At 43.4% G+C, this 14,619-nt stretch overlaps 1 protein-coding gene across 7 annotated transcripts in view; it reads right to left on the bottom strand.

Moving 5' to 3' along the window:
- Positions 1 to 14,619, bottom strand: part of CCDC33 (coiled-coil domain containing 33) — a 221,305-nt gene that overhangs the window by 5,053 nt on the left and 201,633 nt on the right. For 5 of the 7 annotated variants that reach the window (XM_020994637.2, XM_020994640.2, XM_020994647.2 and 2 more), the window contains 5 exons: positions 14,385 to 14,595; positions 13,850 to 13,938; positions 13,524 to 13,655; positions 11,358 to 11,466; positions 2,867 to 2,997 (listed from right to left, as the gene is read on the bottom strand). In XM_020994637.2, coding sequence (XP_020850296.1) covers positions 2,867 to 2,997; positions 11,358 to 11,466; positions 13,524 to 13,655; positions 13,850 to 13,938; positions 14,385 to 14,595 — 672 coding nt within the window. The remainder of the gene's footprint in view (positions 1 to 2,866; positions 2,998 to 11,357; positions 11,467 to 13,523; positions 13,656 to 13,849; positions 13,939 to 14,384; positions 14,596 to 14,619) is intronic. The other 2 variants (XM_020994645.2, XM_020994649.1) reach the window with 1 other exon arrangement.

The raw sequence follows: 14,619 nt of genomic DNA, 5'->3' as shown, positions 1-14,619 counted from the left end.
CAGATAGAGCCAGTCTTCAAATCTGATCCCGTATTTAGCACCCCTTCCATATATACTATGTTCTGCAATGAGCTACTGGATGACTTTGGTCAAGTCATCTGACCTCTCTTGACTTTAGTCTTCTCATCTGTAGAATGGTAGAGTCCTCTTCCAGCTACCTTAGGGAATAGTATGACAACGGATAGGAAAGAACTTTGGAAAGTATAAAATGCCATGCAAGGGACTATTATGAATAAAATCTTGGTAGAATAAATAGAAAAGGAGTCTGTATAGCTAACCTGCTGAGAATCCTGAAAGATATGCCTCAGGAGATGATTCACAAAAATATTTTATCACTCTGGTTACCAAGAATTCTTCTCAAGAAAAAAAAGTTCCCTTAAAACTGAGGATTTACTCTAACCCAATTTCAGCTCAGAGAAGATGACATAGGATGGACTAAGGAAAGAAGAGGGAAGTAGCCTAGAAAGAGATCTACAGAGAGATGGGCAAACATAACTAATTTACATTCATATTAGGGGAATCAGTCTAAATCTGTTAAAAAAAATTAAATTGTGGAACATTTTGAAATGCAGATTTGATCTGGAATACTAAAATGTTGCCGCGTACAGGTCCCTAAAAGGACTGCTTTAATGGGCCTATAAGAATGGTGGTTGATCAGGATGCCAATTGCATGAAGCACAAATTAGGGCTTTTAAGTGCTAGAAAACAGTTTCTTCTCTTGGGTTAACTGGGTCCTGTTAATCTTATACACTTTGTTCATTTATACTCTGTTAACTCTTTTGTGAGTGTAAAAGGAAGCTTTGGTTAGAGCATCTCCTGTCTAAATGGTCACAGATTCTGTATTATTGGGGTATGAGTTAAGGACTACATATTGTTATATTAGGATGCCAGTGGAATGGAAGAGAAATTTCTCTCCTCATATGCTGGGATTTTTCTTGATGTGATAATAGGCATGTTGGCATGTTTCTTGGTTGGGGATACATGGGGAGAGAATCTACTCTGGGTATCCTTTCTTGGGAGAGCGTGAGAGGGGCAGTAGGAGACTGACATCCTGGATCCCGAATGGGCTGCTTTGGGTGATGGGACCATTTGGCTCTGAATGGCATCCCTCCCACTCCAAATCTGCTTTAGGAACCAGTTTCTTTTCCACTGCTTTCACTTCTCCCTTCCATGGAGACTACCCCTTCCCTGGCAATAAGGAATGGTGTCTGCTCCTTACTACAGAGTCCAAAGCAGTGCCAGGAATCCTGCAGAGTGAAGTGGTCTATTTTGTAGTACAGGTGGAGCTGACTTTATTTGATCATTTGAGTCACGTGTTTTTTGGTGCAGAATGAGACAGGCATTTTTGCATCTGGCCAATTTGGGACTTTGTTTTGCTTGACCATGCAAATGGTTGCAAAAGTTTTTCTTTTCTTTTTTCTTTTCTTTTTTCCTCCAAAGGTAGGGAAGGTGGGAAGGAGAGAAAATAGATGTTTCTTCATTAAAAATATGTAACTTAATTTTAAAAATAAATCCCATTTCTGTAAATCAAATCATTTTATATGTACTTGAGCCCACTACCTAAAAGAACCCTGTGCCAAGTGCTTGTGTAAAGTGAAGAATAATTTTGTGAAGCAAAGAATCTCTCTGTATTCTGCCCCTATTTATCGGTTACAGATATAGGATTTCTGTATATATTAGGTTTGTCCAAAGAAGGGCCCACTATGAAGTGAAGAAACCCCTTGCCCAAGAGCTGATCTGCTGCTCACCTTCAGCCCTTCACATGTGGCAAGCTTGCTTAAAGGGATGTAGCCATCTAAGTATGAATGCTATGGAAGCTGAAAATGAGCAGGATGTATCACTCTGGGTCTGAGGAACCCATCTGTCTAAGTAGACTCCCCAGGTGTGATGAGTAGGTTGGCTGACCTGTCTCTTGCAGACTCTCTGCCAAGTCTCTGGCTGCCCCCTTCTCCCCAGGGTTCTCCTGGGACTATGGAGAAAGGGCTCTCCAAGTCTCCCCAGGGATCCCAGGAGATGTCAGGAAGGGGACAGAGAGCACTGGGAGAAGGCTGGTGTGAGGAAGACTGAGTGTGTGGCTCAGGGAGTGGGAGCTCAAGCCTCTACATGAGGGCTTCTATGGCCCTCACTGAATGGACCTGGAGGAAGGGATGGGGATGGTGAAGATAGGGTGTGGGGAAGATGGGAAGTAGTAGTCAGGGGGTTGGGTCACTCTTTGTTGCAGGACCCTGGGACAAGGTAGAAAATGAAGCTCTCAAATGGAGCCACTCTATCTACCCTGACCACTGCACAGTGTCTAGAGCTATAGACTTCATACACACACTTATAGAGAGGAAACCAGCTTGACCCAAAAGCTGGAAGTGAGCTGAAGACTCCAGGAGATCTCTCTAAAATCAAGGTTAAAAACCTTGACCTACCTGTCACCCAGACTGCACTGGGAGTCCATGGGCCACTGTAGGCACATCCCAGGGTACCTGGTGAGAGACTGATCCCAGCTTGAAAGGACCCTTTGTTCTCTTGGTGAAGTTACAGGGACATGCATGGGGAGAATGGTCATGCAGAGTGGTAGAACCAACTAGAAATTGTAATGGAACTAGAGAACTGACCAGGCAAGGAAGGCCAGAATCCCATTTTTTCTCATCTCTGAGGTAGCCCCAGAGCTCCCAGACTTGCCTGCTTACGCTCCTTGCCCCAGCATTTTGGTATATTCTGGCCTTTCCTGTGACCGACTTTGGACTGGACAGTGGTTGGCTGCATGTGGCATGTCTCTCTCTACTCTGAAGGGGAGTTTTGGGGCCTGGAACAGGTGAGTCTGCATGCAAAGGACAATGCAAAAGCATGCTTGTGGATTGGCAGCCCGGGTTCTTACCGGTAGGGCTTGCTGCTGCAGGATGATGGGGGAAGACTGGTGGCGGTTTTTATCCAACTCACTCCGCAGCCTTGCGTTCTCGGCCAGCAATATGGAGTAAAAGTCAGAGGGCACACTCTCCCCCATGGGGCCTAGGGAGAGAAGAGTGGCTAGGAGGGACCTAACATGGCAATTCACCATAGCTTCCTAATGCACTTAGGTTTGGTGTATTCGAGATCTTTGAGTATATTATCATAACCTCTTAACAGACTGCAAACTCCATGAGGATAGGGATGGCGTCTTACCTGCACTCCCTCCTTACCTCTGATGCACAGAGTCCCTCCAGCTCAGGCACCATCTTCTGCATGAAGCCTTTCCTGATTCTCCCAACTACTTAGTAGCCAAACTCTCTCATATAAGACTCTTCTGCACATATTTGCTTTTAAATTCACTTTATATTTGTGCTATATATTTTTATATGTACTTGTTATCTCTCTCATTAGGATGAAAGCTCATTGTGAGTTGGCATTGTTTCATTCTTTGTACTTGTACCCAGCCATGCATGGCACATAGTAGGTGCTTAATCAATGCTTATTTATTGAAGATCTAAACTTCTTAACTCTTCCAGCACTTAGCGAGGTACTTTGCAAGTTGTAGGTACCTAATACGTGTTTATTGAATCTAATTGAGTTGGGGGGGGGGCTAAGGGGAGGAGAAAATCTGAAAAATGCTAAGTTGCTCTAATCCTGTACTAGCTCAGCTCCCTGCCTCTAGCTTCTCCTTTTCTACTCTATCCTGCACAGAGAGGGGCAATGTGGGGTTGTAGAGAAGAATTCCACTAAGTTTGGTACCTCATGACCTGAGTTTGCATCTGGATCTGTTTCACTAATTACCTGGTAGTCTTGGGCAAATCACTTCTTTTCCCTAAACCTCAGTCTCCCCATTTGTAAAATGAAGGATTTAGATTAGATGATCCCCAAGGACCTATTTGCCTTTAAAATCAATCATCCCATGATTCTTGATAGGCAATAGTAAGCCTTCCAATATACTGAGTAGTCTGACTAGTGTTCTAGATGATATGAGGCTGGCCATTTCGATGATGCAATTGAATTCTGGGACGGGGATGCTTTTAGGCTTAACTGCCCTACCTCTCCAATAAGCAAATAATCCTTTGAGAGGTAGAAGAAGCAAAGAGGAAATACTCAGACCAGATTCTTACCAGCAAGGAAGGCTTGCTTGCTGAAGCAGACAATATGGAGATCTTAAAGTCTGTGATAAAGAGAGAAAAGAAAACCTGATCCCAGTGGGACCCATCCCCCAGCTTTTGAGAGAGCATATTTCAAAGGGTTCGGAGAAAGATAAGCACGATCCAATGGATTAAAATTCTATAGGAGGAGTCAAAGAGGAAGGGAAGTTCTCAAGAATGAAATTCTCAAAGCACCAAGAGAAACATTTTCAATAGGAAGGAACAGGGGGAAGCTATTTAAAGAGACCAATATGTATGCACAAGGTGCACCAACTTAGATTATTAAAGGACATGTGCCAAAGACAGAAGCAAGACAAAGTGACCGAGAATGGACACCAAAGTATGGCAAGGTATGTTGTCAGGAATGCTAAAGCTTATGATATGCTAAAGCTTGCAAAGGATGCCAAAAGCACAGACTTTACTGGGGAGAAGAGAAGGAAGAGGACTACTTCTTGAGAAGCCTCAGACAATGGGGTAAGGGAATAAGCATTTATACAGAGCCTACCATGTGCCAGGTATTACACTAAGGGCTTTACAAATATTATCTCATTTGATCTTCATAACCACCCTACTGTTATTATCCCTTTCTTACACTTGAGGAAACTGAGATAAACAGAAGTTTGCCCAGGGTCGCACAGCTAGTAACTATTTGAGGTTGGATTTGAACTTAGGTCTTCTTGACTCCAGATCTCTATCCACTTCTCTACCTAACTACCTAAATGGTAAACAAATGATCAAGAGAAAGGAGAACTACTTAACTCTAATTTCAGTTCAATTTTCTCTGCCAAGGAGAATAATATTTGAGTTGGAACAGATAGACCCAAAATGACTATTAGGAATTTGGAGCCAAAGAAAAGCAAAGAAATACTAAGATGGTGCCCAACTGTCCTCGCTGGATTCAAGTTAACAGGCTGAATTACCAGTCCAAGATACTGAAAGAAGTAGCGGTTGTGATTGTTCAGCTCCTGTTAGTAGTCTTCAAAAAGGATGAACAACCCTACTGAAGAAGGGAAATTTTCAACAAAGGGAAGATGGGCTCTGCAAGCCAATTAATTTGATTTTGATTACTGGTGAAATTTTTGAATATATATCAAAAGAATTATTGGTGCACTTCTAGAAGAAAGACTGATGATTTATTTTTTTATTTTTTTGCTTTTTGGCTAGGCAATGGGGTTAAGTGACTTGCTTGGGGTCACATGGCTAGTAAGTGTTATGTGTCTGAGGCCAGATTTAAACTCAGGTCCTCCTGACTCTAAGGCTGAAGCTCTATCCACTGCACCACCTAGCTGCCCCAAGAGTGATGATTTTAAACAATAACATTATAGCTTCATTAAATTTCTTTCTTGGGGGGCGGAGCCAAGATGGCAGACTAAAAGCAGTGACTTGCTTGATCTCTCCCCCAAACCCCTCCAAATACTCATAACAAATGGCTCTAAACAAATTCTAAAGCAGCAGAACCCACAAAAGACAGAGTGAAACAAATTTCCAGCCCAAGACAACCTGGATGGTTGATTGGAAAGGTATAGCATGCTGGGTTGTGAGAGGAACACAATTCAGCTTAGGAGTGCAGGCAAAATAGGCCTCAGCAAACCTAGAGCAGCCCTCAGAGGACCGAATTGCTGGCAGCTGTGGCAGTTTGCAGACTTCTCAACCCATGAAGGCCATATACAACTTAGAAGGTCAATAGGAAGTCTGTGACTCCTGTGAGAGAGAAGCTCAGTCCCAGTCCCAGTCTCTGAGTGTGGCCTCGGGGTGGCGGCTGCCTCTGAAGCTTGCAGAGCTTCCAGCTCATAGACTGAGGGGGAATCGAGTGGCTGATCAGAGGGGGATTACAGGGATCTCTTTGCTGGTGCTGAGGCAGGAATCTCTTGCTTTGCCTGTGCTTGGATCTGAGTTGCAGCTCTGGATGGTGGTCCTGGAGTGAGAAGGAGAGCTGGAGTGGTGGAGCTTGTAGTGGTGGTTAAGAGGAAATCCTTCTCACAGTTCCAAGGCAGAAAACAGTGCTTGTAGTCACTCACAGACCAGAGCACAGGCCAGGAAGGGAGTAAACACCTTGCCCTTGATCATAACACCTTGGAAGAACTGAAAATTTACAAGTCCCTAGAAGTATCTCTGAAAATAGCTGCACAAAACCCCAAAGCTTGGGACAGTACATTCTCCCACTGGAAGCAGACCTTACCTTAACAAAGAGTTTGTAACTCAAGTAATTGGCTGGGATCATGAGCAAACCTTGAAAAAAGTCAGACCATAGAATCTTTCTTTAGTTACAAAGAAGATCAAAACATACAAACAGAAGACCACAAAGTCAAAGCTCCTACATCAAAGCCTCCAAGAAAAATATGAATTCCCAGGCCATGGAAGAGCTCAAAAGGATTTTGAGAAGCAAGTAAAGAAGTAGAGGAAAAACTGAGAGTGATGCAAGAAAATCAAAAACAAGTCAACAGCTTGCTAAAGGAGACCCAAAAATACTGAAGAAAATAACACCTTAAAAAATAGCCTAACCCAAATGGCAAAAGAGGTCCAAAAAGCCAATGAGAAGAATCCTAAAAAAAAATTGGCCAAATGGAAAAGGAAGTCCAAAAGCTTACTGAAGAAAATACTTCCTTAAAAATTATAGAGCAATTGGAAGCTAGTGACTTTATGAGAAATCAAGACACTGTAAAACAAATCCAAAAGAATGAAAAAATAGAAAACAATGTGAAATATCTCATTGGAAAAACAACTGACCTGGAAAATAGATCCAGGAAGAGAATTTAAAAATTATTGGACTATCTGAAAGCCATGATCAAAAAAAGAGCCTAGACATCATCTTTCAAGAAATTATCAAGGAAAACTGCCCTGATATTTTAGAACCAGAGGGCAAAATAGAAATTGAAAGAATCCACCGATCTCCTCCTGAAAGAGATCCCCAAAGGAAAACTCCTAGGAATATTGTAGCCAAATTCCAGAGTTCCCAGGTCAGGGAGAAAATATTGCAAGCAGCCAGAAGGAAACAATTCAAGTATTGTGGAAGCACAATCAGGATAACACAAGATTTAGCAGCTTCTACATTAAGGACAGAGGCATGGAATATAATATTCAGGAGGTCAAAGGAGATAGGATTACAACCAAGACTCACCTACCCAGCAAAACTGAGTATAATTCTTCAGGGGAAAAATGTGTATTCAGTGAAATAGAGGACTTTCAAGCATTCTTGATGAAAAGACCAGAGCTGAATAAAAAATTTGACTTTTAAATTAAGACTCAAGTGAAGCATGAAGAGGTAAACAGGAAAGAGAAATCATAAGGTTGAACTGTTTACATCCCTGCACGGAAAGGTGATATTTGTAACTCATGAGACCTTTGTCAGTATTAGGGTAGCTGGAGGGAAAAAATTATATGTATGTATGTATGTATAGATAGACAGACAGACAGATAGATAGATAGATAGATAGATAGATAGATAGATAGATAGATAGATAGATAGCACAAGGTGAGTTGAAGATGAAGGGGTGATATCTGGAGAATAAAATTAAGGGGCAAGAGAGGATTATACTGGCAGAAGGAAAAAGGGAGAGGTAGAATGGGTTAAATTATCTCAAATAAAACAGACAAGGAAAGGCTTTTACAGTGGAGGGGAAATGGGGGAAAGTGAGAGGGAATGAGTGAATCTTATTCTCATAAGATTTGACTTAAGGAGGGAATAATATACACACTTAATTGGGTATGGAAATCTATTTTACCCTACTGAAAAATTGGGGGGAAGGATATGAGAGAGAGGGGAGATAATAGAAGGGAGGGCAGATTGGGAGAGGGGGTAATCAGAAGCAAACACTTCTAAGGAGGGACAAGGTCAAAAGAGAGAATAGAACAAATGGGGGGCAGGATAGGATTAAGGAAATATACTTAGTTTTTCACAACACGACTCCTATGGAAATGTTTTGCATGACTACACATGTATAACCTATATTGAGCTGCTTGCCTTCTCAGTGAGGATGGGTGGGGCGGGAAGAAGGGAGAAAATTTGGGATCCAAAGTTTTAAAAACAAATGTTAAAAAAATTGCTTTCACATGCAACTGAGAAATAAGAAATATAGGAAATGGGGCATAGAAATCTATCCTGCCCTACAGGAAAATTGAAGGGGAAGGGGATAAGAGAAGTGGGGGGAGAGATAGAAGGGAGGGCAGACTAGGGGAAAGGGTATTCAGAATGCATGCCATCTTGGGGTAGGGAGAGGGATGAGATGGGGAGAAAATTTGGGCCTCAAAGTCTTGTGGAAGTGAATGTTGAAAACTAAAAATAAATAAATTAATAAAAATTTGTTTCTTGAGTTCCTGTACTGGTAGATAAGGGGAATGATAGAGATAGCTAGATTTTTAACAAAGCATTTAGCAATCTCTCATAATATTTTGTGGACAAGATGGAGAGATAAGCGCTAGATAGTAGTACAGCAAAGCGAAATTAGAAGTGGTTCAGGTGTATGCAATCAATCTCCATTTGGAAGGAGGGTTGTATTGAAATGACCCAGAGACCTGGGTGTGGTTTTGTACTTAATCCATTAATCAATGTATACTATGTGCCGATACTAGTACGTGCCAAGCACTGTGCTAAGCACTAGAGATACAAATACAAAAAAAGGACAGTCCTTACTCTCAAGTAGTTCATAATCTAAAATAGATGAAGTCAAGTGTTACATTCATTTTATTAACTGAGGATTTATCGCTAGTACACTAAATGATTTAGTGGACATATTCCCTCAACAGAAGGGCACAGGACATGTTCTCTTTACTTAGATTGCTGCACCTGCTCCCTGCTTTGGCCTGGTTCAGGGTAAAACTGCAACCCAGACAGCCAACTCGATTTAGGCCACAGAAGCAGCCATAGTGGATAGGACAAAAGATTTGGAGTCAGTTCAAATCCTTCCACAGACATTCACTACCTGTGACCCTCAGCAAATCACTTCACCTCTATTTGTCTCAGTTTCCTCATCTGCAAAATGAGAGGGAAGGCGATGGAACCAGTGGCCTTGGAGGTCTCTTCTAGCTCTAAATCTATGACCTAAAGCTGATCTGCTGAACAGAACTGGTTATAGATTGCCAGCAGATGTCAGGAGCTGTGTGGTTTTATACTGAGATAGACAAAGGGCAGTAAAGCCTCTTACAAGTGCACCAAGCTAGGATAAGTAGACCTCAGGTATACTTGAATATACCAGTGATAAGGACGGGCCAACTGGCTCATAGGCCCAGAAGGAGCCTTGCCTGTTGGCTCATCATAGTAAAGGGCCCCTGGATGGGTCTAACTCAGGTAAATTTAAATATAGGAATTAATAGAATTCCTCTGCAGTCTGAGGTGGCACTCGTGAATATTCATGAGTCACTCTGTAGAGCCTCTCTTTCTCTGAAGGAAGAGGGCCCAATAGAAATAGCTGCCCCATGTAAGATATCATGTTTATCTAATTTTTGTAGCTGACACAGAACAAGGAAGGATATCTAAGCTATTGAATGATAGAGACAGGATTCAGAAAAAATCTTGACAAGCTGAGCTATTTGAGCTGAATCTAATAAGGGGACATTTAATAGGGATAAACGCAAGGCTCTGTTGGAGGATAGGCTCGAGAGAGAGCTGATTGTTAAATTTTCATGGTAAGCATATATACCTCAGAAACTGGCAAACATTACAAATCAGGGCTGGATTTATTGTTTCGTTGTCTAGACTTAATAAAGTGATACACACAATGTAAATAATGCTGATTAAACTTAAAATTGTTTAGGCATTTTTTTTTCTCCAGTGAGCTAGTTGTTAAATATTTACCAGTATACCTCTAGATAAACGTAAGATTTTACACCTGGGTTAAAAAAAAAAGATCAGAAGTGGGGGAGGGGAAGAAATATGCATTTATGCTATAAGCAAAGCGGAGGGCCCAAGGTGACAGTCCTGCCATACCCTCTCTTGGTCAGACCACACCTGGAGTATTAGGTTCAGTTGGGGGGGGGTGTCTCATTTTAGGAAGGACAATGTTAGGCGAAAGAATACCCAAGGAGAGCAGTCAGCATAGTGAAGGGCTATGAGTCTATGCCAAATTAGGATATCTAGGGATTTAGAGGTGACATGGCAGGTGTCTTAAAATTTTCCAGGTATCACCAAGTAGAAGAGGGATTGGCTTTCTTCTGCTTGGCTTAGAAGAAGACCTAGATAGAATGCTTTTCAATTTGCTGATGACATAAAGCTAAGGAGGAAGGTTGACAATCTGATGTCAGAACTAAGATCCAGAATTCCCCGACAAGGCTAGCGTTTTAAGCCAGATAAAGAACAAGATTAAGTATAATTAATAATTATTAATAATTAAGTATAACAGGGATAAATGTGAAAACTCCTTCACTTGGATTCAGAAAGTCAATGTCACAGGACCACTACTGGGGAGAGATGATAAGAGATTAGTTTGTCTGAAAACAGACCTGGAGATTTTAGTGAGTGGATAGCTCAATATGTGTCAGCAGTACAATGGGGTGGCCCTAAAAGCTAACTTGATCTTAGACTGTATTCAGAGATGGAAGTATCCAGAAGAGAGAGATAATGATTCCCCAATGTACTCTGCTCAGGACAGACCACACACTCACAGAATCATAGGACTGAAAAATGGAAGGCACCTTAGAGATCATCAAGTCCACCCCCTCATTTTAAAGATGAGAAAACTGATTCCCAGAGAGGTCAAGTAACTTGTCCAGGGTCATTCAGAGTGTGTCTGAGACAGGATTTGAACTCAGATCTTCCCGACTCCAGTACAGTGCTCTGCCTAGCTGCCCTACTGTAGCACTATGGTTAGCTTAGGTGGCTGCATTTTGGGAAGGACATTGATAAACTAGAGAGTGCCCAGAGAAGAGTGACCTGGAAGATACAGGGCTTTGAGATCATGCTATAATCCCATTGACCCAATGGGAATTCCCTGAAGCGAGGCTCTGTGTCTTCTGTCTTCTCCATAGCACTGAGTATACGGATTGTACTCCGTAAAGACTTGTCAATGGAATAAGTTAAAGAGAAACTATTTGCATAGGTAGCCAGAGATGACTCCTTGGTTGTCTGGACTCTTTCAGGATGGTGGTCATGCATCTTGGGGATGAGGCTGAAGGGTGGGGCCCCCTTCTAGATTTTAAGCTTCTTGAAGGCAGATCCCTTGTCTTCTTCCTTTTTATGGCCCTCTCAGGCTCTATCCCAGGGCCTTGTGCATAGTGGTTCAAGATGAATAATTACTGAGTCAAAATAAATTACTCAGAATTCACATGACTTACCCGTGTGTTTTCCCAGAGGCCGCACCAGTGGTGATGACATTGAGTCAGACCTTTCTCTGGATGGTTGCTTTACTTTGTCCTCCAAGATCTTTTCCATTGTTTGAATGACCTGCAGGGCAGAGAGAAGGAAAAGAATGGGGAGTTGTGAACCAGTCAAGGGGTAGGTACTGCTCACCTGGAGCTGAAAAGGGTTCTGGGGTAATTGTCTTCACCTTCATTGTCTGGCCCCAGATCAGAGGTTCTTAACCTTTTCTGTGTCAAGAACCCTTTTGGTAGTCTGGTGAAGTCTGGACCCCCTTTTCAGAATCATAGTTTTAATTCATAAAGTCAAACTTAGAGGTTTACAAGGTAAGGCAATTATATTGAAATAAAAATATTTTTTTAAAAAAAGTTCCCAAGTTTGAAATGACCTAATGAAAAGCAGCATAGGGGGAGGGGAAAAAGACTAGATCTAGTCATGAGAACTTCAAATGAGTGCTGTCTCCACCACTTATTAGGTAACCCGGAAACTAGGTGACAAAGTGGATAGAGGACCGAACTGGAGTCAGGAGGACCTGAGTTTGAATTTGACTTCAGACACTTCCTAGCTATGTGACCCTGGTCAAGTCACTTAACCTTGTCTGCCTCAGTTTCTTCTTCTGTAAAATGGGCTGGAGAATGGACCAGCAAACCACCCTAGCATCTTTGCCAAAAAAACCCAAAATGGGGGTCATGGAGACTCGGACATGACTGGAGCGACTCAATAACAATAAAACCTTCTCTACCTATTTACTTTGTAAACTCTAAAGTGCTGTAGAAATAGGAGGTATTTATTTGACTGGATCTGGAAGATGATGCCCAAGCCTAGCATAGAGTTGTGTTTGTAGGTCAGAATAGCAATAATGAGTTCTCATTGTCTGCATGTCTCCTGTTGACACTGCTCATACCCTGGGCTGTGGTGGCCTCTAATTTGTTCTCTGTGTGAGTCTGTGAGGATCGACAGAAATGACTTAGCCCCTGACTCCCTTCTGATGGATCCCAGTGACTGCTCTGGTCAGCTTTCATTTGGGCAAGGCTCTCCTGATCCTAACCAGTTTGGTAAACTTCACCTGATCCAGGTGTACAAAGTTAACAGACTTTCTTAATCACAATATCTTTGTGATTGACAAGGGAGCTTCCAAGTCCAGGCTGCCCACTGACTGATTTTCTCACTAAGGTGCCCTTCCCCTTCAGTCTCTGAGAGTGTGTCCACCTACAACAATCAGGTATAGGAGCAGAGACCCAGAGTGCTGTACACTCGATGAGGAGAATGAATCTCACTTTCTGCACCTTGGACTGAAGGGTTTGCTAGGGAGTAAAAGAGTCACAGGAGCTTCCCAAGAACATGGGCTACTCTCTCTTCACCTTCTCTCACTCTTGCTCAGGGCTCAGGAAGGGAGACCCAGGTGTACTCAGTGATGGCATTGGGGTCTATGAACTTGCTGAAAACTTCAGTAACTCTGCTTCAATATTTAATTGGTTTCTTTGGAATTCCTATGTATTTGATGCATCTTAAAACAGTATTCTGAGAAGGGCTCCATTGACTTCACCGCACTGCCAAAAGGGTCCTCGGCATAAAAATTATCAAGGACCCGTTGAGGAAACAGTGGCGCAGAGGTGGGAAGGGATTTTCCCAAGGACTAGTCCAGGGATGGGGAGCCTGCAGCCTCCAGGCCTCATGTTCTCAGGACCTAGAGGGCCACTTGTGGCCTCTAGGCTGCAGGTTCCCCACTCCTGGACTAGACCCTGACTTCTAATTTCCTAGCCAGGGTGATAATGTGTGTGTGTGTGTGTGTGTGTGTGTGTGTGTGTTTGTGGGTATATATATGTCTGTGTGTGTATACATGCATGTATGTGTGTGTGTGTGTGTGTGAATGTGTGTGTTTGTGGGTATTACCCATGCAGACTTGTCTTCTAAACTCACAAAATTCCAGAGTTAAAAGAGACCCTAGTGGCCACCCAGTCCAATCTGTCCATGAAGGAATTCCCATTTCCTCCCCGTGTGCCTGCCTTTATCCTCGCTCCTTGATTCACTTTCTCTGGCTACTGGCTTAGCTCGTTTTGAAGGTGCTAGGTCTTGGACCTGACCTTACCCCCCTGCCTGGTGAGGTGCCTCGCCCTACCTGCCTGGCCTCTAGGTGGGCCTACCTTCTCCTGGCTCTTCACAGTCTGCTCCAGGCCCTTCATTTTCTGCAGTTTGTCCTGACACCTCTTCAGATTTTGCTGCTGCTGCTGGTGAGACTGCTGAATTAGCAACAAGTCCTTCTCCCGATCATTCTTCTGTAAGGATGGCGGGGTCGGGGTCAGGGAGGTTGTGGTACAGAGAGAAACACTGAAAACCATCCCCTCTCCTGACCCACCCACCATGGACTGATACCTCCCTCCACCCTTTGCCTCCCCACTTTGGCCCCCCGCCCCAGTTCCTCCCACCCAGCCCTCCCTCCTGTTTCCTCTCTTTGTAAGGTCCCACTCACCCGAATTAACTCATTCTGCAGCTGCTGCACCCTGTCCTTCAACCTTTTCATTTCCATGGTGCTGTGGGAAAGTCTTTGCTTCATGTTTGCTGTTGGGGTAGGGTTGGGGACAGCTCAATGCACCGTTGCCAGCCCAAACAAGCCCCCAACCATACCAAAGATTAGTTCAGCTTGGGTCTGCGTAGACCCAACAGACCAGGTCGAAAGATGAAAAATTCTGCCGTTGGGCTTACTTTTGTAAAGCTCCCCTTCCATTCCCTCCGTGGACAAATTGGTTTTCCCCAGGCTCCCTCTTCCCCCAAAACATATGTGTTATTATCCAGGGGTTGGGAGGAACTAGCCCTGAACACAGAACATTGGTGCTGTCCTAAAGCAGCAAAGAAGGCCACTTTGAAAAATCATCAACATTCACCATCATGGCATATGATGCCAAACTCCCCTTCTATCTACCCACCCTCTCAAGAACAAAACCACCAGTACCAGGGACCTTCTGCTCCAGGGTCCTCTTGCATGGAGGATCTCAAGATTCCCTCACCTATCATCTCTTCATCTTCCGGAGAGGCATGACCCATCCGCTCCTGTGTGGACACCTGTTGCCGAAGGGAGTTGTTTTCTGTCTCCAGCGAGGTCACTTGCCTACGCAAGGACAGGATGTCATTGGCCATCCTCGTCATGGCTTTCTGGTAGTTGTCTACCTCCCTCCAGGTAGTCGATGATGAGTCTGATTGTTTGGGCTTCTCCTCCATCTGAGAAAGCAAGCAACCACCATT

The sequence above is a fragment of the Phascolarctos cinereus genome, unplaced genomic scaffold (assembly GCF_003287225.1).
Source record: "Phascolarctos cinereus isolate Bilbo 61053 unplaced genomic scaffold, phaCin_HiC Scaffold_3;HRSCAF=262, whole genome shotgun sequence".
NCBI lineage: Eukaryota > Metazoa > Chordata > Mammalia > Diprotodontia > Phascolarctidae > Phascolarctos > Phascolarctos cinereus.
Note: the sequence above shows the minus strand (reverse complement) of the source record. Positions and strands in the feature narration are given on the sequence as shown.